At 41.8% G+C, this 27,014-nt stretch overlaps 1 protein-coding gene across 1 annotated transcript in view; it reads right to left on the reverse strand.

The window, feature by feature from the left end:
• Positions 1-68: 68 nt before the first annotated feature.
• Positions 69-27,014, reverse strand: part of LOC130257805 (neural-cadherin-like) — a 61,500-nt gene continuing 34,554 nt past the window's right edge. Inside the window, exons 17-33 of the mRNA XM_056500666.1 lie at positions 26,389-26,672; positions 24,236-25,850; positions 23,109-23,202; positions 21,750-21,934; positions 21,308-21,537; positions 18,146-18,417; positions 17,122-17,336; positions 15,982-16,109; positions 15,300-15,427; positions 13,910-14,033; positions 13,175-13,355; positions 12,131-12,297; positions 11,166-11,430; positions 8,707-8,887; positions 6,845-7,089; positions 5,207-5,361; positions 69-2,308 (exon numbers count right to left, since the gene is read on the reverse strand). Coding sequence (XP_056356641.1) covers positions 1,937-2,308; positions 5,207-5,361; positions 6,845-7,089; positions 8,707-8,887; positions 11,166-11,430; positions 12,131-12,297; positions 13,175-13,355; positions 13,910-14,033; positions 15,300-15,427; positions 15,982-16,109; positions 17,122-17,336; positions 18,146-18,417; positions 21,308-21,537; positions 21,750-21,934; positions 23,109-23,202; positions 24,236-25,850; positions 26,389-26,672 — 4,841 coding nt within the window. The 3' untranslated portion in view covers positions 69-1,936. The remainder of the gene's footprint in view (positions 2,309-5,206; positions 5,362-6,844; positions 7,090-8,706; positions 8,888-11,165; positions 11,431-12,130; positions 12,298-13,174; positions 13,356-13,909; positions 14,034-15,299; positions 15,428-15,981; positions 16,110-17,121; positions 17,337-18,145; positions 18,418-21,307; positions 21,538-21,749; positions 21,935-23,108; positions 23,203-24,235; positions 25,851-26,388; positions 26,673-27,014) is intronic.

The following is a 27,014-nucleotide window of genomic DNA, read 5'->3' on the forward strand; positions in this document are numbered from 1 at the left end:
ATAATTCAACAGAGTCCACCCTTCAGTCATCCTTAAACACAAACAAGGCAGAGACACCTGGGAGAGAAGGCTGGTTTATTATTTATATGGTGCCTGAGATAGGCAGGACACTTCACAGGCAAATAAAGACAGGTTAGCCCCAAGGAGCTTACAGACAAAATTAAATTAAAACCAGCCAAAGCGACAGCATGTCCATAGGTTTGGGAAGAACACAAGGTATGTAGACAAAATAAGGAATAGATTTTTGTGCATAATATATATTTAGTTCATTTTCCATATCCTGCTTGTGACTGCTAAGATAGTGGAATATAGGAGCTGGCACACTGGACTGGTGAACACTGCAAGATATTTCAGCCAAGGTTTCCTCCCAGACAAATAAATGTGTCAGTAAAATTACAAAATCACAGACTCTCTAACGTGTGTGAACCAAAACCACTGGGTGTGAGTAAAACCAGAATTTAGGATTTCCAGAGAACAATGCCCACCACCTGCAGTGTGTAACCAGTGCTTAATGCTGCACTCAAGATTTTCCAGAGAGTGGCACAAATGCACATGAGAACAAGGTACTGTGTGAACATTTCTCATTTGGGAAACGTGCAAACTGAGCTGGCCTGCAGACAGCATTCACCTACTTAGGGGTTTTAATAGATGTATAAAAGTAAAAGCTAGGCCTCCCAAAACAAGTTACTGTGAGCAAAGCAGTTTGAATGTCTGTTACAATACATCGTTTCATGCTTTGTTTTAATGAAACAAATTATCAGATACTAGGATATATTCATATTATTAGCTCATAATATATAATGTGCATATTACATATAGTTTACATATTATAATATATATAATTTATATATGATACATAGAAGAAACAGCACAGCTTAAGATTTTGGGTTTGCTGCACTGTAGTCCATTTATCTGTACAAGTGGTCTCAATTTAAAAAAAATAAAGTTAATTTAGTGGCACCTTCTCTCTTCCAAATACTGTCAAGTTTAAGAAAAATCCAGCATAGTAGCTGGACATTAAATTGTTTGAAAAACGGCCTGATTAATTTAAAGCATAATATTCCACCGCCTGCTACTGCTGTTAGTTTTTCCCTGTGTTTTTCTGTCCCCAGCTATGTCCTGCAGTACTTCTATCAAAGAGATTTAACAAAACATGAGGGATAGAGTTGTAGATGCAAATGGCACAGTTCAGGCTGGTGTAGGCTCAGTTTAGCAGCTCATTAGGAATGAGAGATTGTGGTGAACTGTGGTGTCTGCTACTGAAATTCTTGACCAGCTCCCTTTGAGACATGTAGCCAGAACACCTGGCCTTTTCCTTGGGGAAATGACATAGTTGTAAGCAGCTGGGTTCATGTGTTATGCCTAAATCCAGTTTCTGCCCTTGTGTGGCAGCATAAAGGGATTTACTCACAGTATAACTGAAGTTCCAGTTCATCCTTTTACTTCTTTCCTTTACCTGTGCCCCTGGACTGTGTTTGGTGAGCAGGGCTGTCCTGGGCCATGGGAAATGAGAGGACAATACACCACGGACTTCATTTACATGTGAAACAGACAAGGTGGATTTTTCTTCAAAGAAGTGTTAGAGCACCAGAAACAGCACACCCAGCATGTTTCCCTCAGCTCCAGCACGCCCCAGGCTGTGAGCACGGGATCCCTCAAGAGTCCTGCATTACTGCAGTGATAGGAAAATACCTGTAACTTCTTACCACAGTATGTGAATGACTGTGTACCGCAGATTCTTTGTCCTTCCCAGTAAGTATATATCCCGAGATTAGCTCCTACTCATCTTTCAACTTAGTGCCAAGCGTGCCTCCTTAGTGGGAATCTGAATCCCTGTTGTAACCAGGGAAAAAGGCCGGGTGTGGGTAATACAGAGCAGGAGTACAAAAACTGCTTCACCTCTGCCTCCAGCAGTGAGAAGAGCAGCCCTGGGGAGCTACAGGTCTCCTGCCTCCCTGTGCGAGTACAGCTCCCTGAGCTTCTGGAACTTGGGTCCCCACTGCTGGATGTCCTCGCAGGCGCCGCCGCCGCGCAGCCCCGCGGAGCTCAGGGAGCCGAGGGAGCCGAGGGAGCTGAGGGAGCTGAGGCTGCCGGCGCTGGAGCCCGTGCCCTCGGTGCAGAAGACGCGCAGCGAGTCCTGCGGCGGCCCCGGGGCGCGGCGCTCGGCCTCCCTCAGCAGCGCGGGCAGCGCCGGGCCCAGCGCCGGGCCCAGCGCCCTCACGGCGCCATGGCCGCCCTTCCTCCCGGGCGCGGCGCGGGCCGGGCTGCCCTGCATCGACACCTGCAGCTCCGCCATGTCGTACGCGTCCTGCAGAGAGACCGGCACGTCCATTAACGCTCTGCGGGGGCCAAAGGCTCATGTTTGCTGCGAATAAAGAAGGGGTGATCCCCAGTCAGTCCGTTCGCCGCGAACTCCTGAAGGGTTGGGTGTTCTGCCAACTCTGCCACCTGCAGTGCACCTGGGAAAGCCTGTGAGGAGCACCTGTGCACTCTGCGTCAGCATCCAGTCTGATTTCATACCAAAAGCTAAATAAACCTGACAGAAATGCCCCAATCTTTGTTCTGAAATTCAGAACCGAGTGACTTACCATCACTGGACACTGATCCCACAAGCGTGGCAGAACACGTGAGAAGGGTATTCACAAACAGCACATTAAAGAAATCTTTCTGCAGTAGTAGTACAAAAATACACAGTGATTTCTGATGAAATTTTACCAGTCGCTGGAGTAATGCCTAATTAAGTGACAATGGCACAATGGTAAAAGCCAAGTAAAACTACCTACTCCCGAAAAAAGTCTAATTCCCTCCCAGCTCAGTGCAGTAAGTGCTGTCTGGGAATTGTGCCACAACCTCTGGCACAAAGCTGCCAATGCCAACAGTTAATGGTATCCACTGATCAGAATCACCTGCAGTGAAGTCTTTCACCTTCACCTCCCTACAACCCAAAGTTGTGTCCCTGGACTGATTTACAGCCAAGGAACAATGCGGACAGGTGGTGGGAGACACAATTCATTACAGCAAACAATTATTTGTATTGCTAATATTGTTCATGGGAACAGGCACCATCAGTGACAGAGACGAGGAATCAGCACTTCCCAAGAGAATTCTTTAGTTTCCAGCACGTGGCATTGTGCATAACCATGTTATAAGAGATTAACCAAGGTAATCTCAGTGAGCTTTGCTGAGTTTCCCCTGGAGACAGAGAACAACTTAACCCCCTACCCCCCACACCTGCAAACAAGAATCTGCCTAAGTGCAGGATGGAGTTTGGGACAGGAGCTGCTTGTTTCCATTCCTCCAGAGACTGAGGAGTGTTGGTGATGAACACTGAGACACGCAGCCCAGATCCCTGCTTTAGGCATGTCCTAAGTGCAAGCCCCGGTCCAGCACCACTCTGAGCATGGACAGGAGAATCTGTGACATGGAGCAACTTTTCATCAGACACAAGTTAAATGGGAGCTTGTTCCACTATAAACTTGAGGATCATCCCTTCACTGAACTGAGTGATATTAAAAGCATCCTTGACTGCTACTAATTGTTCATTAAAATGACACATTTCTTCTGATAATAAACCCTTCTTGCCTGGCCATCCACAAACCCAGCTCTAGTGCTAGTGCTGCCTCTGGGTCCAGAGCTGGCTTTTAACAACATCTGGTGGTCAGTTGAGTTCAGTGTGTACTCAACAATGCACTGACCTCCTGCAATTTATATGAGCTCCCAATTTCTCTGGGAGAAAATTTTATTTATTTCAGATGCATAAACTCCTTCATATGAAAAGCTCTTGTCCCTACAGTCCTACCATCCCCAAACATTACACAAATGAAACTCTCTTATCCAAGCAGCCCCATGATCCTTTTGTTGAGGTAACATTAGAACACAACTAAGGAGGTGTAATTCTAGGTATTTTGGGGGCTGGTTTGTTTGTTCGGCTTTTTTAATCTAGACAAACAACTATGTTTTAGGTTTAAAAGTTTTAGCTGCAATCCCAGCAACTCTTAAATCTGAATAATTTAGGAAGAGTACACAGAACCCAGAGAGGCTTCACTCCAAGCACTGCTTCTTCAGGTAGAGTAATAGTAATAGATCTCCTCTGATGGAGATCATCAAGACACTAATTTGATTCCATTGCTTAAAATAAAGAGTGTATTTTAAGAACTCTCCAAAAGTAATTAAACATGTCGTACAGTAACTATATATTTCCTCAAAGAGACCTTCTGGGTATAAAATTGCAAAATATTGCAGAGGAAGTTAATCTGATTAAGGAAAACAGGATTTATAGCTGTCTGTGTTATCACATGGGAAATGTCTGTGTTTATTACATTCCCACTAATTCACCAAGAAAATAAGGATACTCTACAAGTAAGAATATTTTTAAATCACTGCCTTTTTTTGGGCCATCACACTGGCACTATGACTATTATTACCTCTGCAGAGTCACACCACCTCTTGAATCCATAAAATGAACAGTTGCCAATGAAGTTTCTTACCTTTTATAAACATAGAACACATCTATAGGTCAGTAAATAATCTATTAAGAGTACTTCTTTCTAATATCCACAGTTTTCCTTCAAAGCTCTGCCTTTCACTGGCAGGTGAAAACCTTAGAACAGCCAGCAGGAATGTTAAGAATGCTTGCTTTGGGTATAATCTGTTCTACTGTAAGTAGAAACAGCTTGTATTCACTGGTGTTTTATCTCCTAAACACAAAAATGCAGAAAGGTTCTTCCACAACCACCACATGCCCCAGGGACTCAGGAGCCAATTCAGCACCTCCTCTTCCCCAACAAGGGAGGTGTGAAGACCTGCTGTTGGGAGCAGTCTCTGGAAAAGCCTGGCCCTTAGGCACAGTCACACCAGGCTCTTCCAAGCCCTTGAGCTCCATCAGAAATGAGCCCTGAGAAGCTCAGTGTCTCCTGAGCCCCGAAACCAAACCCAGCAGCTGTTTGTTCCCTACTGCTAAACTCACCCTACAGGCTTCTTTCAACATGCATGGATCACTGGCTCTAAGACAAATTAAAAATGGATAGGTACTTATCCCTGCTTAGGAAACATCCACCCTCATGTACAGGCCCTTCCAAGTAATTCATCTGCCAATTGCAGGGCTGAATCAGCAGAACAAAGGCTGAGGACAAAGCACAAAGTGCATTTTCCTTGGCATGGTGAGGCACCAGTCCCCTCTTAATTGTAACATAACAGTGAACCTTACTTCATCTTGCTCCCCACCCCCTTCTTCGTTGTAGTTGAGGATGTTTTCCCTGATGTCCTCCAGGTCCTCAGGATGAGCAGAGCCGTGGCAGACGCCTCCGTGCAGAGCCTTGCGCGCCTTCCAGTGAGCGCAGAGGAAGCCGGCGCTGAGCAGAGCTGTGGGACACAGGAGCAGAGCACAGGTGATGCAGGCACCAGCAAACCCCAGAGCACAGCAGGGCCAGCACGGCTGCACTCTGGCCTTCTCAGCAAATGTCTGGAGTTTGCACTGTCCAGTGTGCTGAACATCAAACACAGAAGAAAAGCCTTTAAAGAGCATTTTGCAACGCCCTTTAAAGCCCAACTCGAAGTTGATTAAAGACCAAGTGTCTGACCTGCCTCTGTCCTGTGCAGAGTTGAACTTTGTGACAGAAAATGCATTGCAGAGGGGGACAAAGAAATAGTAACATGTCGACAGTGACAGACAATTACACACAAATGAAACACAAGAAGACACAAGACAGAAGAGGAAATTACTTTTAGATGGTTTACTAGAGCACAAGAATCAGGCACATTTTGCCTTAGCATTCATTAATTTAAACATTTTTCTTAAATGCTGAAGTGGATTTATTTACACAACTGACAAGCTTCAACATCAGATACTGAACATCCTATAATTAGAAACTTGTGTATCACCGTGCTACCAACTCTATAAAAATCAATAAAGGCTCAGAGTAAGACCTCAAAGCATTGAATATCATAAATTAATAGTGCAGTGAACTAAAGAAACCAGAATCTCTTACAGAATATCTACATGGCAGCAGTTCTGTGGAGCAGCATCTAAATGACCTTGGGACTGAAACTGGGGTACACAGAGGTCATGCCCTGCACTCCTCTAACATAAAGATCTATTACCAACCTCAGCTATCTGGAGTTCCAAGAACTGTGGTACCACTTAGCTTCCCACAAATTTGCTGCTCATATTTGCATGGCAAACATAGTGTCTAGCAGAGTTGGGGGAAATCATGGTATTTCCATACTCTTACTACAACTTCTGAGCAAAACTGCATTTACACTAGCAGCCAGGAAAAAACTCCTGTGTCTTTCCTCAGACGAAATTCCATGACATTTGAATAAGCAAGAAAGATTCCAAGATGTGATCCTTCCTCACTAGTAAGATCCTTCTGGTTTTCCTCTTCAAGATTCAATGCCTAAGCCTGAAAATGGCTGAGGAAGACAAAATCAGCTGTTTAGGAGCTGGGACACAACTGATGCAAAGTCTGTTCCTGCCTGACCAGTGTATTCCTATCAGACAGGAAGTTTCTCCTAGACTGAAAAATCTGTTTCATGCTCAGCAGTATTTTAAACAATGCTTATCTGGTAGTCTTGCTGTTCAAATCCAGTTATGCCTCTGAACAGCTCCTCAACAATGACGTGAAAATGTGAAGAAAACAAAACTGCAGAGACCTTCCACAGCTCACGAACGTTGGTTCACTTAGCGATGGAAGCACAGAGGGATGAGAAACCAGAGATGGGAGCACGCAAAGGAACGAAGGCAGAGGTGAGTCTCCCGTTGTTTCGGCAGAGGTGAGCGGTGGTGGCTGGGGACAGGACACGTGTGCTCACCACAGGTAGTACAAGACGTAGTTGCCATAGCTACCTAGGAGCGCCAGGAAGCAGACGCAGATGGCGAGGAGGGAGGTGAAGCTGAGGCCCGTGTCCCGGTGGAAGATGGCCAGCGTGACCTCGCAGCGGCGCCCGCTGTAGCCGTCGGGGCAGTGGCACTGGAAGGCGCTGGGGGACAGCGCCACGCAGGTGCCGTAGTTGCAGGGCCGCTCGGCGCACGCCGTGTGCACGCACTGCCGGCCCGAGGCGTTCTCCAGGATCATGTGTCCTGCGGGGCAGCTGCACACACCAGGGCAGAAGGGCACCGTTACACTGGGACAAAACAGCCACCACAGGCAGCACTGAAGGCTTTAAAACACACTTTGGTGACGCTTTTTGCACGGTTTCGGAAGCAGCTACTGGGACTAAGTTATGTGAAATTGTGACAGGTCCTGAGGCAGCCATAGCATGAGTTCCACACCTTCAGACCTGTGAGGATCTCGGACCTCCAGTGCCCTAGGCACCTACTCTGAGCACTTAGGCTCCTGCTTCGTCCGGTTATCTTAAATAAGCAAGCAGCTAATAGTTAAAAAGGTTACTTATTACAAAGCACATCTTATTACCAAGCACATCAGTCTCAAAGGCAATAGCAAAAAGCAATGGCAAAAACAATGGCAAATGCAGTGGCAATAAGCAAATGGCTAGAAGGCAGAATGGCTAAAAGCACCAACTCTCCCCAATACATACTCTTATATAGGATTTTTCCAACAAGCTAAGAGACAAACTCAGACCACCATTCCTTAACCATTAGAATTCTAGTTTCTTATCTCACCAGGTTACGTATAGAACTATGCATACAATCTGCCTTGTTCTATCTAAGAAATGTCAGCAATATTCTTACTATTGCTCTATTATGACTAAGTCCTGTCTACCACTGTGGTCCTGGAGCCTCCACTGAAGATATCAGTATGTTTCAACCTTCACTAGAACTCACTCTGCTACTCAGGCATTTGAAACCTTTCACCTACTAAAAGCATTAGAACTCACTCTAAAATTACTGTCTTACTTCTACTTAAATGTCTGCTTTATGTGTGAGAGGCTTAATATACTTTAATCCATCCAAAGGCTTTAATTCAATCCCTGCACACTGATTTCTCTCTGAAGATCTCAGAGAGACTCCTAACTCACTGACTCCAACAAGACCCTTAAGTCTGGGGCTTTCAGAGCTCAGGTAGTTCCACTGCCTTCTGCAAGATTATCCTTGTGAGAACCAGCTGGGTTGGTCTCTGCAGTTCTGGCTAGGTGGGACAAGCTGCACTATGTTCTTTGAGTTTCCAGAGTTAGAGAACTCCATTTGTGTGGGCAGTGACAGTCAGGAGTGTGTGCAAACATTAAAGTGCGTGTAAGTAAAGTGTTCGTTTGCACACCACAACCAACAGGAATTAGTGTTGTCCTGACCCCAGCCACAAACACAAGAATCCAAGCTCAGTAGTGTGGTGTTCCTAAAGCAGCTGGAGGAGCCTGGGAGGGAACAGAGGTGGCAGCCTGGAGCAGTGTAAGAAATCAGACCCTCACAAGAGAAAACACTGACGCTGCACAAGCTTCACCACACAGCCAGGGAACTGTGCCACTCCAGCTCACACACCCTCCTGTCCTGGTTCCAGGGTTTACAAGCATTCTAGATTTGCTGCTGCACTTGCTCCAGAATCCTTGGAGCCAGGCTGATCTACATCAGCTGTGGTGATGTCTCTAAGGACACAGTAACCTATCCCCTGTGCACATGTCCAGCTTTGTGTGCCACTGTGGTTCCAGGGATTTAATGAGATTGCCAGTGCCAGCCTTCAAGCTGCACACTTCAACATCCACCCTTTCACACCTCATTCTGAAGGGTTTTGTGCTTCTATTTTCATCAATTACCTGCATTCATGCATCATCCACAAATCAATACAAACAAATTCCTGATTGCAAGGGTTATTCCTGCAGGCCTCTGAAGAACAGCCTTCTTTGATGCCTTGGGCACTCAGTACTGACACCAGCTCCTTCCCATGAGTGTCCAGAGGGATTCTGTAGTTGTTAAATCTGACATCCTTCATACATCCTACAGCAAGGCACAGAGAAACAGTTTTAAAAACCATTCAGCAAGAATCATTTGAAGCAGCTGTAAGATTTGGCAGTTTATGTTTAACAAAGGACACAGGCTATCAAAGTCTAAATCTAGGACTGAAGTCACTTAAACTTTCATAGCATTGTCCTTCATTTTTTGATTGGATTTGCTAAAGTTTTAGATCAAGATTCCCAGTTTTTTCCACAAGAATCAAGTGCTGCTGCAGGCCTGTTCTGGCTTTGGCTGAGGCAGGGTTAATTCTCTTTCCAGGGGCTGGTGTGGGGCTGTGTTTTGGATCTGTGCTGAACTGAGATGGAGATCTTTCTGTCATTACTGAGCAGGGCTCACACAGAGCCAAGGCCTTTCCTGCTTTTTGTAGGGCCATGCTGGGAAGGGGGCTGGGGCTGCCTGGGAGGCTTGGAAGGGACACAGCCAGGATAGGTAACCCCAGCTGACCCAAGGGATGTTCCAGACCAGGTGATAGCATGCTCAGTGAGGGCAAGAAGGAGGAAGGGGAAATGTTTGGAGAGGTTTGTCATCCCAGGCAACCATTCCGTGGGATGTGACCCTGCTCCCCTGGAGATAACTGAACACCTGCCTGCCCATGGGAAGCAGGGAATTCAGTCCATGTTTTGCTGTGCTTGTGTGCATGGCTTTTGCTTTCCCTATTAAACTGTCTTTAGTTCAGCCCAGGGGTTTTCCAGCTTTTATCCTTCTGATTCTCTCCCTGATCCTGCTGGTGGAGAGCAAGTGAGACACTTTGAGGGGCTGGAGGCTGGATGGGGTTAAACCATGACAGGGCCTCTATTTGCCTGAGGTAGTCAGTGGAATATGTATCCCTCCACTGATTTCCATAGAAAAGTCCAAATATTGTGGAGAATGTTATATGTGGATAACCTGTTCTATTCTTCAGTGTACCAGTGAAAATTGTGTTTGGCTGATTTTAAATTGTAGGTTATGGCTTACAATTATTTGTGGTTTGCTCTTCATACTATAAAGATGAGAGTCTTCTATCAGGGATAGAAAATTTGTACTGAAGATGAGACATTAACTTTGTATGCACAAGATGTCTCAGCATGAAAACATATACTTTGATTAATTAAGTACATTTTATGACTTTGAAGTCCTTAAAGTTTCAGCTACTTAGCACCAACATTAACAGTCCTAATTAAAATGATCTTCATGCAACCGTTTGACTTCTTTATTTACTTAAAAACAAACACTATTACTCCCATAAATAAAAATTCAAAATATGCTCCCTAATTCCCATCATAAACTTTATTTATTGCAATACTTCTCATAAAGCAATAGAAAAAGAATCTTTTTCTAAATAATTTGTGATACACTTAAGTTGTTAATTATTACTCTATTTAATTTCAGTGTATTACTCACTGAAGTACTTTTGCATGGTGAAAAGATGACCAGCTTGCTTTGAATGGATTTACTAGGACCTGGTTAAAGAGGTGAAGGGCATGGGAGAAAGGGGGCCTATATACACCAGGCATGTTTAACCATCCTGGAAATCCTGTGTGTGTGTTCCTTGGCAACAAAAGCTGTGCTGATTTGCTTTACTTACACTGTGGGTTTAGGTAAAGGCCAAACTTCCAGCTGAGCTCAGAGTAAAGAGCTGCCATGAATATCCCAAACTTCCAGTTCTTTATATTTTTCCTTTGTGGAACTACTCAATTTCCAGGATGGAAACTGATTTGCTTTTAACAGACACTGTGACCTTATCCACTCAGTTGCTAAAAATTCAGATTTTTAGCTCTAATTCAATAAACCATTTCTAATTTTAGTTAATGCTTTGACTGAGTGTAAAATCCAGTAATACCGTGGTAATAAACCAGGGTTTGGTGGGTGCTATGCAATGCACATATAAAAATTCCTTTTAGCACAGGAACAGATGTGTTTGGGAGGGAAGGAAAGCTGCCAAACAGACTGGACAGAACCATGCACTGAACCAACTCTGTCTATCCAAGGCAGGGAGCCATGCACAGACCATCTGGGAGAAGCTTCTGGATCTCCAGGAACAAACTCTCTGCAGCCAAGGGAAGAGGTGACCATCATTGTTCCAGGTCCAGTAGACAAGTGTATTTGCAGGCAATTAATTCCCTGCTTTAACTTCTGGTCAGAACAGCTTATGTGCCCCTGTTGCAAAGTGTCATGCAGTAAATCTGTGTACTTTGGGCTCTATATAAACAAGAAAGTTTCCTGCAATATGCCTTTATTTTTACAGGTCCGTATTATGAACAGTGAGATTGAGAATTCCTACCTTGAAAACTCTTGTTTTGATTGAATGGGTAGGTGTTTCCAAGGACCAAGCTGCTGGGGTCAATGACAATCTCTTTGTATATTCCTGCTGCTTTAGTAATCTCTCTCTTCCCACCTCCTTCATAAAGGCGAAGAGTAAATTCATTTTCATTTCTCTCCAGTGTGATGTGGTGCCACTCACCATTATCAATGTGGTAGGAGGGAAGGCTTACAGAGTAGTTTCCATCACCCAGATTGTATGAGACCACTAAGAGTCCCTGAACAACCTTGTGGATAATTAACAAATAGAAAGAAAGGAAAGAAAAGTCATTGCCTGGCATTTTGTATTGACCTGTAACTTCAATCTTAAAATATTTATCTAAATTTAGGATATGTTTATGCTGCACATTTAGATGTAATGTAGAAACACTTCAGGTGCTACTGAACTACGTGACCTAAATGTGGTAGCAATATACTCACAGTGGTATCTAAATCACCTTAGGAGTAATTTAACCCTGATGTCTCTTACACATTTATATTTATAAATTTATGGGGCTCTTCAAATAGTTGAGAGCTACAGGGACAGCTCAAACTAACTTGGCTGAAGAGGTGACTTGTTCAGGGGTGTGTATAAAATGAGAAGACTGTCACTTTGAGAGCCTGATCTCATTAGATCTGCCACAGGCACCTTGCTTGGCAGAGTCTGAACTATGCAGAATTGGCCACATAGTTCAAAAGGACACCAGGTACACACCCTATTCATCCTATTCTCTGTAGAACCTGTATTTCTCTGAAACTGGCATTGAAATCCAATGGGATACCACAGCAGTGTGGTCATATCTCAAGTAAAGGACCAGATGCTTCTATCCATAAAACAAATTCCAGAGTCTTGGTGCTCAGCATGAGGTTTTAGTTCTGTTTCCATCTCTACGGGAGCGTTTCTGTGAGCTGTGTCTGGCCTGCTGTCAGTGTCTGTGGGTGCCTCACCTGCAGGGTGATGTGCTCGTCCCTGGCCCGGGACAGCATGGTGGCGATGACGCTGTCGCCCTGCCGCGTGCGCACCAGCGCCTGCAGCCGCGTCCTGCGGGCAGACACACTGACGGGGAGCTGGTACCGGATGTGGCTGCCTGCCTCAAACCTGTACTCCTTGGCCACTGGAGGGAGAGAAACCTTTCAATCGACCAACTCATGAGGAGAGGGAAACATCATTATTGCCCCTAATGTCACAGTAAGAGTTGAAAGTAAAAGGAAACATTGCGATGCACAGCATGGATCCGTGAGACAATCTGCCCTTTGGGACAAGCTCCTGTATTTATTTCCACAGCTTCTCCAGTCACTCTCACGTCTCATCTTCCTCTGCAAAGATACCCACCCAACCTGATCCTGCTAATGCTCCTCCTTACAGTGCTCACGTGGGGTGACAGCAGGGAAGTAGCACCTCTGACCAAGACAAGAGACTGCAGACCAAGTATTAAGTACCACAATCAAATTTCATAACCTATTTTTTTATAATTGTCTTTCTGGTGCAATCTTTGGCTCCATGAGAGCTGCAGATCCTACTATTCCTAAAGTGTAGCTTCTTAAGCCAGCAGAGTCTCTCTTCCTGACACCAACAGAGCAGTGATTTCCAATTCCAGTTGTATGGTTCTAATTCTGTACAGAAAGTGGTCATGGCACGCTCATATTTTTTTAGGTTATTAGATATTTCTGAAAGTGTAAACAGATGCAAATCAAACAATTGTAATAAAATAAAATACTTTTTTCACAATTTTTTTGTCATGCAGCCATGTCATTATACAGTCATTGCACAAACACCCTCAGGATTAAATAGATTATTCTGTACTGAGAAAGGAATTCCTCAAAGGGAATTAGAAAAGAAATTGTTAACAATCACACGCAACTACACTGCAACATGGCTTTACATAATGTAATGTAAAATCACTTCAACAATCATTACCTGCAAATAACTGAAGTTTCTGTACTGTAAAAGGTAGCAGCCTAGCACTAATGAAACAGAAAAGCAGGGCTCACCTTTATCACATCGATAACCGTGGTAGCCCGGCAAACAGTGACATGCAAATGAGCCCCAGTCCCCAAGGCACCGCCCATGGGTACCACAGGAGGAAGATCCCATGGTCTCACAGCTCCCATCCGTCAGGGTGCAGCCAGGGAAGCTGTTCAGGGACTCTGCAGGAGACTGAAGGTCATATACCTTCAAGAGACAATTCATGACACAAAAATATTATTTGAGAAACATATTTCATTTTTAAACAGAAATAGCTGCACCACTTCACTGTCTGTTCCTCATCTGCATTGCTTAAGTTACTAAGTTTGCTTTTTGACATTCAGACTTCAGCTGATTTTATCAAGAGCATATATTGCCTTTGAATAAACTCAACTGAGTATGAAAACCAAAAAACCCCTAATACTTCCTAACAAAGCAGACAGCTGGCATAAATATACCATTATACAAGTGCCATTCAGAAGTTCCCTGAATGCACAAAGAAGCTTGGAAACAGCTGCACGAAGCAGGGGATAAGCAAACATACAGTTCCTGCCTCATTAATCCTTCTATTGAGAAAGAACTTTTCAAGGTACTTATTCTAATTATCACAGAAAAACCCAGAATTTTTTTGTATTTTACACTGATAGATGTGGGCATACTGAATACATTGATGGAAGAAGTCTCATGTATAATACAAGTCTTCCAAAAATTGAATAACAAAGTTTTCTCCTCTGCTAAAGCAAATGTTACTCTGCTCTTACCTGAGTATCCAAGATGAAATTGCGCAAGCAACCAGAAAAATGTTTGTGTAGCAATTGTGGGTAGGAATATGGTAACGACTCCTTCACACCACCCAGCTGGAGAACATGGTTCACATTCAAATACCTTTAAAAATCATAGAAATAATAAAAATAGATGTGCACCTACCTTCAAACATAGGCCAGTAAATAAATAAATACACTGCATTTCCAAATAATACAGGCTTTATACCATAACAATAGAATACAACTAGTTTATCTTCTCTCTCTGAAATAAAGCCCTTTAAAATAAAGGGGTTATTTTACACAGGACAGTGAAATCTGCTGGAAATCTAAATGTGGGACAGTTTACATTTTGGATACTTTTGTGTTCAAGTCAGAAAGAGCTGTGATATTCTAGACACCATATTCTCCTTCAAGTGCTCTGTGTGGAAGTGCTGTAGGAATACTGGAACAAAGGCTGTTCTATGTATGACAAAAGTCAGAAATCTACAAATTGGGATTAAACACGTCCAAGCTCTGCACTGTCTCCCAATCATCTCTCCAAGCCAAAGAACTCCATGTATTTTATTCCTCATACTTTCTTTTCCCCAGAGTTATGAATTAATTTCTTTTGAAGTCATTTGTCCCTATATTTTTCCATTTTTTTGTGCTCCTTTCATGACTGGGAGAGCTCCACACAGCTGTGGACAAGGCTTAATCCCAATGCTAATCAGAATGCTTGCTCAGACTATCTATTCCACAGCTGAAGTGTCTTTGTTAGTAAAAAGGTTTCCCTAAAATATAACTGGAATATTCCTCACTGTAACTGTAGGCCCTGTACAGGAGAGATTGTCTAAATCCTCTTTGCACCAGTCTTTTATACACACTGAGACTTATCATATCTCTCCTTAGTTTTCCCTTCTTTCTGATAACTGACCTCAATTCTTGATTCAGTTCTTCATTCTTACTCTCAGAGAGCTGATCAGTCATTGCTTTCCTCTGGACTGTACCCAGCTGCTCCTTGTCCACACTGCACTGTGGGACACAAACTGGACCCAGAACTCCAATGTCAACTGGCCTAAATTCATGAGGTTTAAAGAGCAGGCTCCCAGTGACTTGATAAACAGGGAGAAATCCTGTGGGTGGAGGGTGGTGCACAGGACCCACAAAAACTCCAGTAATAGCCACAGGGTTTTGGGGCGGTCACTTAGTACTGCAACATTACTCAGAGGAAGACTGGTTCCTTAAAATTTGTTTAGTGCTTTAAGGTCCAGGCTTGGCCTAGAAGGCCTGAGAAAAGAGGAAATGCTTTTTATGCTCCTAGTCACGAATAACTTGGCTTCAATCTAACAGATCAAATGTTCACAGGCCTTAGAACCAACAGGCTGCCAGGGAATGTCCAGGAATGTACCTTGCTCTCGGTGGAACGGACCCCAGGAGCTCACAGCTGGTGCGGTCCTCAGTGGAGAGCCAGCGGCCAACCCCTTCTATCTCGGACAGCACGGCGGCGCTGCAGCCGTCCAGCGTGAAGCGCACGTCCTGCACAGAGCACACACGCTGCAGAGCACGGGGCTGCACGGGCCAGCACACCTGCTGCAGCACACCCTCAGCTTCTGCTTCCTGCACACTAGCAAGCAAAAAGGGCTGGCTTGTTCCCTGTTCTGTAGACCTTGCAAAAACCAGTAGAGCTAAAACGGAACCATTTAGCAAAAGTAGGCACTTCTCAACTTTCTTTGTGCTTCTCAATATTTAACTACTTACACAAGACCTGTAACTGCATTTGCAAGAAAATAAATATCTGATTTTTGTGCATAAGTAATGGATTCCAGTGGCCACATTCTACATATGCTGCAGCAGAGCTTAAGAAAGGTAAAGATTGCAGAATATAGATTATAACAGCAGTGGATTTGGAACTCACAGTGAGGTTGCCCCAAAATTTCTATTACTCATCAAACCTACACAAACAGGACAATACATACTGTCTGTTCTTCATTGAAAAGCTGTTCTTTCTACCCTCCTGTTTCTGCACATTGAAATATTTTTAGAAATATTAATAACCTGATGTGGAAAAAAAAAAAAATCCGATAACTGACCTGACCATTGGTTCTGACTTCCAGTCGATGCCACCTCTTGTCTGCTACATTCAGATGACTTGGAAACTGCAGCACCACAGAACCTGAGCCATGGCCTATCTTCAGTACAGGAATACCACTAGAGAGTTCTAAAACAACATGAACAAGAAATTAAATCCAGCTACAAAATGTCATTTTTGGATATCTCAGCAGTTAGTGACTGTACTGATTTTATGGTTATTGCTAGGCACATACATACAGGGTGTTCACTACAGAAATAACTAGAATTATACCCTATGTCTTCTATTAAGCAGAAGTACTCATTCAGTATATTATTTACTTATATGCTTTAGATTATTCCATTTCTCTGTCAAAACACTGAAACTAATCCCTGAGAAGCAATCTGCAATTTTATGATGCTCTAAAACAATTAATACATGCAGGTTTCTTCCTTCCCATCCTCTACTCAAATTTACAAGTAACTGCAAAGCAAGGCAAAAAAATAGGTAAATTATTAACTATCCAACCACATTACCTTTCAGTTAATCAGGAGAATATAAAATGCCAACCATACTGTGCAACTTGTATGTTAAGTCACAAAAAATAAGCAGCAGTAACCTTTTAAATATGTGTCAACATAAAGCACTGAGTTCTACTTGTGGATGAATCTTCCCCCAATGGCACATGGGGCTGGATTCATCCATCACATCATTGCCTGTTCAAAAAAAATGTGCAAAATTGCCCCAAGACCAAAGGGAGTTTAAGTGGATTTCTTTTCTCACCAAACTAGATAAGAATGACATACAACTAAGACTGCACTACTCATGTAATACCTATCTTCAAAGCACCTAAATTCCTTTATAGCACTACTACAGTTTTTCTAGGCAGATTCTTTTTTTTATATATATCAATCTGTCTGTTTTGATTTCCCCTCCATTTCTACAACTCTGTGATGAACCCAAAGCCAGAGGTATAGGTTACAAAAATAGACATCAAAGGAGAAAGACTTGTTAGGGAATGCTTTAAAATTCTTTTACACCAGAAAATAAGTTATCTCATTGGAAATGGAAAGACAGAATTAATAGTGTAATTGTTACACTGGTTACAAACAATCCATTCCCAAGAGACATTTAATTTTTCCACACCCTTTTGCAGAAGTACCTATTGCAATGAAGTTTTCTGTACTCCCAGGTTCTGGATTTGATAAAGGGCCACTATATAGTAAAAGTCCATCTGGAACCACAGTAATAAACTCTAGAGAGAGGGAGCTTTCAAAACAAGGTCTGATGGGACGAAACCATGCATAACCATTTCCATGGAAACTGTGCTTAGTCTGCTGGCAGTCTGGTCCATGAAAGGAAGCAGGACAAAGACATCTGAAAGACCATAAACACAAGAAATAGTCAAAATTCCCCCATGTTCAGTTTTTGTCTTGGTTTTACATGCAGCAAATGCAGAACTTAAATCACAGTTAAAAAAATCAGCAAAACAAGATTTTAGCAGAATCTTAGGGGTGTTTGGCAATTATTAAAATGCTCTAAGAGTACAATGTATTTTTATTTCCTATACTAACTCCCTCAAAAAAAAAGTATTTTTGAGGCCAAGTTTTTGAGAACAATGAACTTTTTTCCTAAATAACACAGAACACCAAACATCAATTTATTACAGAGTAAAGTCTGGGAGGGTAATTCCTAGCTGAAATTAATTTCACTAAGGGAATACAGCTGCACGCCAGGTGATGTGATAATAAAGTAAGTTTACTGTCTAATGTTTTTTAGGCTCCTTATTACTCATTGTTTGAACTACATTTCACTCCTACATCCCTGCTGCTACTGCTGATATTCACCCTTATTATTACTCTCCTGGAAAAGAGAAAAAAGACAGGGCACACATGTCTTCATCCTGAATTAGAATGATCTTAAAAAATAACAAGTGTTAATTATGTGTTCCCCAGAGTTTTCTTTATTACTCCTGCACTTTTTGGGAGCATAGCTCCATCAGGGTCATCAGGAAAACCCCTGTTGCCATTAGGTTTGCACTCCAGTGCACTTGTGTGGTTTTTTTTTTTGTTTGTTTCTCCTCCAGTCAGGAGTACATTGATGGTTATTTCAGACAGCAGCCTGTAAGTACCACTCAACACGTGAAAAGCAGAGGGAAGAATGCTGTGCAGCGCAGGTTTCCTCACCTGTAGCCATTGAGAGTGTCGATGCAGATGCCCCCGTTGAGGCAGGGGCTCTGGGGGTAGGAGGAGCAGGGCTGGTGCAGCCGCTCGCGGGCCCAGCAGCCGCAGATGCCATGGCTGGAGGCGGTGAGGGACACGAAGGACACGCTGCCAGTGTCCATCACCGTGGGGATGTCACTCACACTCAGGTGGTTTGTACAGCCCTCGCTGCAGTTGGCGCTCCTGCACTCATCTACATCGATCTGGGAAATGGGCAGTTGTAGAGCTGACTGCATCTAGAAGAAAAGACAGTTTAACACATCACCACTCTCATCCTAATGAAGGCTTTTACCTTGATTCTGAAAAATCAAAGCCATCAGAGACTTAATGCAGTGTTTAGCTTCTTAGCATTACTTAGTAACATCCCTCATTAAAGGCAAGAAAAATACTCTGAAAAATTCAGGAAACATTTCCTTAAATAATTGCAGCAGCATTTCCTAAAAATTTAATCATTGACATGATTGAGTGTGAACATGTTGAATCTGCACTGATCTAATAATATTATTTTCAAGGACCAAAGCTCTGAGAGCAGTGACACTCCACCTTCTCAGCTGCAGCATCTGCATAACCCCTCTCTGCACTTCAACAGCAACAGGAGTGTTTAAGCTCAAGCCAGGATAAATCCTCCTTCAGCAGTAACACTCAGATATTATTTCTTACATTCTCTCACACAAAAGGATACAGACACAGGAAAATGCAGAGCTGAGCTGCTTTCAATAATCACGTCCACAGACAGTAACCTGACAAGACAACTTTGTGGCAACTTGGATTCAGTCTAACGATTTGTGTCCCATAAATTTACATTTCATGTCAAGCTGTCTGCAACAAAACAGTCAGTTTAGCATACTGAATACTTTTTCTATGCTACATTAATCTTTGCTAGTTGACTGGTTTTATTGTTAATTGGGGTTGCACCTGAAAGCCCAAGTACCACATAAAAGGAGCCTCAGTATAACCACAGGTCTGGTAATGCAGGAATAGTGACTCTGAGATCACAACCTCCATTCCAAATGGAGCAAGAAAGCACTGGCAGAGAGGGAGGGAAGGGAGCTGCTCACAGTGTGAGACAAGAACAGAGCTGCCATTAGTCCTGGCTTTTTGTCCTTCAGCCTGCACACCTAAACCATCAGTTTGTTCCTTCCACTTATTTGGGAATTTTGCACAGGTGTCTGTTATAAAGCTTCAGAATTTGATTTGTATTTGATGATTCAAATACACTGAAATGTGTATATAGTACCCAAACTTGAGTTTGGGTGAGTGAGGTGAAAGACCTCACTACTCTCACAGTGGTACACAAATGAACAAGGTATACAAATGTAAAACTAACAACACTGCAGCTTTATGTATTTAACATGAAGAGGTTTTTTTATTCCAAATGGTAAAACATATGGCAAATACCTTAAAAATAAGTTTTGAAAAGATCAAAACAAATAGATAAATACTAAAGTGCTTCTATTTTTTCTCATTTGTATAGTCATCTGAGTTCACCACTGTAAGAACTTTGATCTTTGTAATCCTTTGTCACTATATTCTCAAATACCATAACATGTATTGATGCCCATGCCCCCACAGGCACAGAGTATACTTTGTAATGGCATGATGCATCCTGTCAATGCAGGTCTGTGCCTGCTGCCCACATTTACAACCATCAGTGGAGAGTCTGTAATGCACATTTAGACATCTATGTAATACTGTTACTGAAAAACTGTATGTAAACAACCTTGGCTCCTTTAAAGTATTAGGATGGATTATTTTTCTGCTAAATAAAAATTGCTGTTGTAAAACTATACCCCCAGGAGGTAATGCAAACATATTATTTATGTAGCAATTCAGTGAATAATTCCAGTGCTAATTACTTATTTTCTGTATTTATAGTTATACACATAGAAAACTACTAGAGGAATTCTCCAGCTATGACTGGTTTTCTGTAAACTATTGGTGATTACTCACTAGAGCTATTCATTAAATATTGAAAGGTGGTATATAATTAATAAAAACATACTTTTTCATTAAAACACATGAAGCAATCCCCTTGTTACCACTTCGATGAATTCATGTGTCATGTATTATGGCAGAGAGTATTTGAAATCTGTGGGATTTCCTATATTATTGTTGCAGTAATTCAATAAATATGCAAGAGAAGCAGTCATTATCCTTTATGAATACTTTCTGTCTAGCATTCCCTATTTGGTCATTCTGAAGACTCTCATAATCCACAGAGCCATTCAAGATACACCAAGATGGACATAGGTAGTAAGTTAAGACAGCCCTGTTTGGGTCCCAGACTCAGGCAAACTCCACCATACTCACACAAATGGAAAGTGCCGATTTCTCTTTGGAAAAATCATCCATATGATGTATCATGTATTAAACCCAAATATGCCCAGTGCAAGTAAAAAGCTGAACAGTGTCACTTTGGCTTTGTGCAGGACTACAGAAAAATCCAGCTGTGGCCAAGACAGACTGTGTCTGTGTAACTGAGTAAGAGAGCAGGACAGTTAGGGAACACTAAGAATGAGAGGAAAACATCTTGCATCCAAAAAATATTTTCCCCTTACAACAGTAAAACAATTTGTGGGAGAGTGTCACTTTGTGTTTGAAGTTGTCCTTTGGTGAGATAAATGCAACCACAGGATTGGTTGTCTCCATCTCACTCACCTGTTGCAACTGTTCCCTAACCTGCACATTCCTTCCAGCAGGACTTTTCCCCTGAAGTGTCACCTCTTTGTACTGCAGAATTTCTTTTAGGGTGACATCAAGTTTCCACTCTTAAGTGTCTAAACTCAAGCTGATGTGGGGATTTGAGGATTACACAATGAAACACTGACTGGAGGAAACACAGGTATCTACCCTATGACAGCAATGCAGACCCATTTTTCTATTCATTGAACTATTGACTATTCATTGAACCAGAAGTTAGTACAGTCATACAATACCAGTATGTATGGCAAAAAAAAAAAGGGAGAAAGCTTGAATTAAACACTTGTTTGACAAGTGTTTTTGTCCTGAGTGAGGCAATAAAACCCTTATCTGTAGATGCAGTATATTTTTCTAATGAGGTTTGGGATATACACCCTGCAGGCTCAGTGTCTGGGTGAGTTCCACAGATGACCCCAGAGAACAAACCTCAGTTTTAAACGCTGCCATCTCTGCATGCAGTTTCTCAGGTCTGTAATAGGCTGAGCCAGCACGGACTGCAAATCTCACATCTGTCTGCTTTCCATCCCTGCTCATCACACTGAAGACAATCACATCACTCAGCTTTGCAGGTAACAATTTTGCAAGGAACTCCTTGAACTCTCCATATCTGGTTTTGCCATGTTCATCTCTCCTTATAAACTCCTCTGCTGTGACATCTGGTAAGGGGATTCAAAAATAGATAAATGTGAACACCTGGAGGTCACTAGTTAATTTCTCAATTTATTTCTTATTCAACAATATGGAAACATATCAGAAAGTGCCCTACAGTGGTAAGCAAATCAAGTATTGATGCAGTAATACCCACATCACATAAACATTCAGTTAGAGAAACAGCTGATCTAAACTCTAACCAGCAAATAAAACCGACCTGAGAAACGCACAGTGGCTGAGTTTTGTATGGCTTCATTTTCCACATCTCTGACATGGATTTGTACTGTAGATATAACATCAGGACAAACTCCATCAGAAACTCTAACTCTTAAGTTGTATATTCCCTGAGGAGTGTTATCCACCATCAGCAAAGACCCAGTCCTCTGATTTAATCTGAAAGATCTAGACAGAAACTTTCAATTAGGAAATCTTCACAAATCAAAGTTTAGGATTCACTTTATTCATCAACACCATTCAGAAGGCCTTAAATGTTACTGCAAAGGTTATAGGGCCAAAACTTAACAGGAATTATCCAACAACCTCAGAAAGGCACCTCAGCCACCTTAACTGAGAAATAACTATGTGTAGAACTTATAAAGAGATGTTCCAGCCACTCAGCCTTTCCCAGATTGGAACAAAAGCAATGTGCAGTTGAACCACGTTCAGCAGAGTCATCATGGGCAAGTCTCTGAGGTCAGTAATAGGGAGTGACAAACCCACACTGATCACTCCGCGTTCTCACATCTCTATCTGGAACAGGGTAAGTCTGTATAAAATCTCTCACAGCATCTTCATTTGACACCTCAAAGGGCCAGTAATGAGCAATTATGGAAATATTCCATGACCATTATTATGGAACAGTGACCTCTTAGTGTGGAAACAGCCCCAGGGGCTGCTGATTGACAGAAACTCTTTAATTCTGGGCTACATAAAGCTGTTAAACTTTTAGTCACAGCACAGACTAGAATTCACATTCACTTTCACATCCATTTTCTTCCTTTTAGATAGCATATAGTTATGCCATAAACCATCTCACTTTATGATATGAACAAATAATGTCTAAGTAGGAATTAAGGGTCCAATTCAACATTTCAATTAACAGAAAAAAACCCCACTAATCTGAGTCATGGTTTTCACATGCAATTGTAAATTGAGCCATCAAAGGAGAGCACCAAATTCCCTTCCACTTTTGATGAAATGACTCCATTCTTTGCTTTTAAATTCAGGATTTGTATTCCATCAACCCTAACATCTGAGAGCAAGCATTAGAAACTCTGCCTATTTTTAAACTGGAGCTTACAGAATGCATATTTTTATGTAAATTAACTATGACATATGACTAAAAATCAACATCATGGTGTGATCCTGCATTGTCTTGGAAAAAATATTTCATGCAATAATTTCTTAATACCTAGTAACCCAAGTGAAAAAGAAAAAGAGTATTCATAAGGTACATCCCTTAATACACTCAATAACCCTGGCTTTATGCACATCCTGAACACAGAGAAATACATGGTGAGCTAAATAATTACAGAAGCATAAATATTACTCATTTTGACAGAAATACAATCCTCACTTGAGCAGTTTTCCTTCAGAGAGAAATGTTTTATTGTCCCAGTCGTCCTGATCTGGTGCAAACACTTCCCCAAGCACTGTTGTTGACCATTGTCCTGTTGAGATAAATTATAATAAATCTGCATTTAATTTTTGGTTCTCAGTGCACTTTATATTCTGTCACATTCATTACTGCATTTATTATTTTCAGACTCCTGCTCAATTTAGTGATGGTTATGATCCAGGATTCTTAAAACAATGCATAGCCTGTCATATGATTTCTGCCAGTTCTGGCAGTGTGAGTACACTGGAGATGTCACATGAAAGAAGAAAAGCTGGAAACAGCACAAAAAGCCACCAGAATCAAACATAAATACAACTCTCTAAAAAACTCTCAGACAAAAGAAAAATTAAAAATCACCACATCAGGAGTTAATTCCAAATGTTTCATTGCTACTCTGTTATTTTGAAAAGCGCTCAAGTGTAACCCAGCAAAAGAGGGAGAGCATCTTACAGCTGGGAGAGAAGGACATGACTGGGAAAAGGAAAACGGCAGGAAGACACCAAGCTGGGCCAGGTCTTGGTGATTTTTCCAGGCCCTTGGGGGCTAGGCACAGAAGTGGAATATCCAATAATTTTTTCTAAAACAGCAAGAGGAACAAATCCATAGTCCAGGTTCAGCAACGTGGGAGACTTTTCAGGGTCAAATCTGAAGCCAAACCAACCTAGATGCTTCATTCTCTCATTTCTACAGTATGATCTGGTGTATCTTTTTCTAATTTAGGCAATTCAAACTCAGAAAATGTAACTGCCAAATACTTTCTGTAGGTGAACACTTATTAATGGAAAATAGATTTTATGGGTTTATAAAAATACTGCTTTTTCTGCAAGGTCAATATATACCTGTTTGCAGCTAACAGTTTTTTGATAGATAATCTTTTACACACTAAGATCTGAGTTCTACAAATATATTTCATTTATTCCCCTTTACTAAGTAGTTTACAGAACAGGAGCTGCAGTTTTGAAGTATGTAAACCACTGAATAAACAGATTAACAGACTGCAAGAAAGAAATTAAGTGTAAAACTCTGCTATTTCATGAATCTGATGTAATATCCAGAATCTGATCTAACATCCATCTATCACTTACCTTTGTAGCTGTACACATAGACCTCCTTGTGCCCAGACTCATGGCAGTTGTCATTCTCATCACCAACTGTTATAGTCAGGGTGGTTGTGGAGCTCATAGCTGGAATCCCACTATCTGTTATAACTATTGGCAGGTGAAACACCTTCTGCTTTTCTCTGTCAAAGGACCTCAAAGCTGTTATAGTTGCTGTGTTATTTCTGTTGTCAGTAAGAGAAAAATCCAAGGAATTCTGATAATCTGGTGGCAATGAGTAGGTAAAGGGTGGCCCATTCTCCTCACTGTCCGGATCAAAGGCATAAAGCAGCTTTGATGTATGGTTCATGTGCACTATTTCAGGCTTCAATGAATTTTCCCAAACTACAGGCATGTATGGTGCCTCAAACTTTGGTCCATTGTCATTAATATCAAGCAAGTTAATTAAAACTGTAACACTTCCAGTGCGGGCAGGTGTTCCCTGATCTGCAGCTTGTACAATTAAAGCGTATTTTTGAATGGCTTCACGATCAAGTGCATTTGCCACAACCACGTGACCAAACTGGTCAACCACAAACTGTCTCATAGGATCTGAATCTGACTTTATAGAATAGATAATCTTCCCATTCAAATCAGAGTCCTTGTCTGTAGCCCTCACTGTGGTTACTGTGGTACCTACAGGCACGTCTTCAAACACAGGGTTTGTCTGAATAAACTGAGAAAGGAAAGCTGGGCTGTGGTCATTTGAGTCTTCCACTTCAATCAGGCACACTGCAACACTAGAAAAATCCAGATCTTCCACAGTAATAGTAAGATTAAACTGTCTTTCACGGGCATTCTCAAAATCCAACTTTTTTTTCAGTCGAACGGTGCCACACTGCTGTTCTTTGTCATTCTCAATATAAAACTTCTCATCTGGGTCTCCCCCGATGATACTGAACATTAAGTCTGCATTTTCCCCCATATCTGCATCCCTTGCACACACTTGCAGGACTTCTGAGTCGATGGCACTGCTCTCAGGAATTGCTGCCTGCCACAACTTCTTTGTGAATTTCGGAACGTTATCATTGACATCTGCAACCCAGACAGTGGCAGTGCCAGTTCCTGTTAGCCCTCCCCCATCTCTTGCTTCAACAGTAAGAAAATAACTTTCAGTCCTCTCCCTGTCTAGCAGTCCCCCTGCCACGTGGATGGTGCCAGTATTGGGATTGATATTAAACATGTCAGTACCAAACTCGTTCTTCACATTCTCTGTTATCCTGTACATCAGCACAGCATTTAGGCCAACGTTGGGATCATCACGATCGAGCGCCGCCATTTCCATGACTAAGGTGTCTGCAGGAGAGTTTTCAAAGACATTCCCATTGCAGTCATCAGGCATGCACGTGAACGTGGGTGCACTGTCATTTATATCCCACACGTTGATGATGACATCAGCAAACCCTGTGAGGCCTCCTCCACCCTCATCAGTAGCCAGCACAATGAATCTCCACAGTGCTCTCTCCTCCCGGTCCAGCCTCTTGTGTGAGTAAATGCTGCCTGTTTTCTCATCTATTGTGAAAATATCACCTGCACCATAGCCATGCAAGGAATATCTCAAATCTCCTCCATCAACAACACTATCAGGATCACTGGCCATAACCTACAAAAGTTTGGAAAAAAAAAACAAGTATAGAAAGTATGAGATATGCAGTGATTGCACCACATCCTATATGCTGCTCCAGTCTAAAGGAGTCCAAGCAAAAGCATATGGCATGGTATTAACACCTGCATGCCAGAGAACAGAAAATCCAGGTACAATTCAGAGCAGGCAAATATGCATTTTTAACAATGTTAACAATTTTAGTACTAAAATAATAATATATTTTTCATAACTATATTTAGACATTCATAAATATTTCATATTTATATTCATACAGGTAGTTTAAATACTAAATTTTGATAGCTACTTTAAATTGTTAATGATCAGGATCAACTAATGATCCATCCTGTTTATCTTACTTACTATCCCTATAATTTTTTTATCCACAAAAGTCAATTTCATCTCTTCAGTGACAAAAAGCTTTGTCAAAATTAACTTCATTAATACATATGTGCTGAGTTATTTTTAACATAATTGCACCTGAGTAATCTATGCTCTTTCATTGAAATATTATAATCTGTGGAACTGCATACACTACCTGAAGTACAAAGACTGGTAACACATCCAGTTCCTCAATTATACTTCCATAGTATTCATTGATAGAAAAAACTGGAGCCTCATCATTTTTATTCATGATGTTGATGATGATAACTGCATAATCCTCCCATTTCCCATCAGAGGCCAACAGGTGGATCTCATACATTTTTGCTTCTTCATAGTCCAGTGGTTGGGCAATGAAAATGGCTCCTGTTTCTGGATCTACATCCAGCACTCCTCCTGTGTTTCCAGCTGTGATCTGATACCGTAGTTTAGCATTTGTTCCTGTCAATTACCAACAGTGTCAGAAAACACATTTTTCTTGAAGTAGACTGATGTGAGATGAAATACCAATCACACAATAACTGGTTAGTGGTATTATTTTTATCATTTTTATGGTCTTTTAAAACATGTGGCTATGTCAGATTACTTAGCAGCATTTTCAATTCTGGTGTGTCCAATTGTAGTTTGTCTCTACAAAATGTGTCCCTGCAATGAAGTAATAATTCTACTTTTACTTTATTTAGAGGGCAAAAATGAAGTGCCATACATACATCACATCAGGTCCCCTGTCCAACACTACAGAGGAGATTTACAGTACCAAACTAAAAGTAGGTAAATCCTTTT

The sequence above is a fragment of the Oenanthe melanoleuca genome, chromosome 11, assembly GCF_029582105.1.
Source record: "Oenanthe melanoleuca isolate GR-GAL-2019-014 chromosome 11, OMel1.0, whole genome shotgun sequence".
NCBI classification, from domain to species: domain Eukaryota; kingdom Metazoa; phylum Chordata; class Aves; order Passeriformes; family Muscicapidae; genus Oenanthe; species Oenanthe melanoleuca.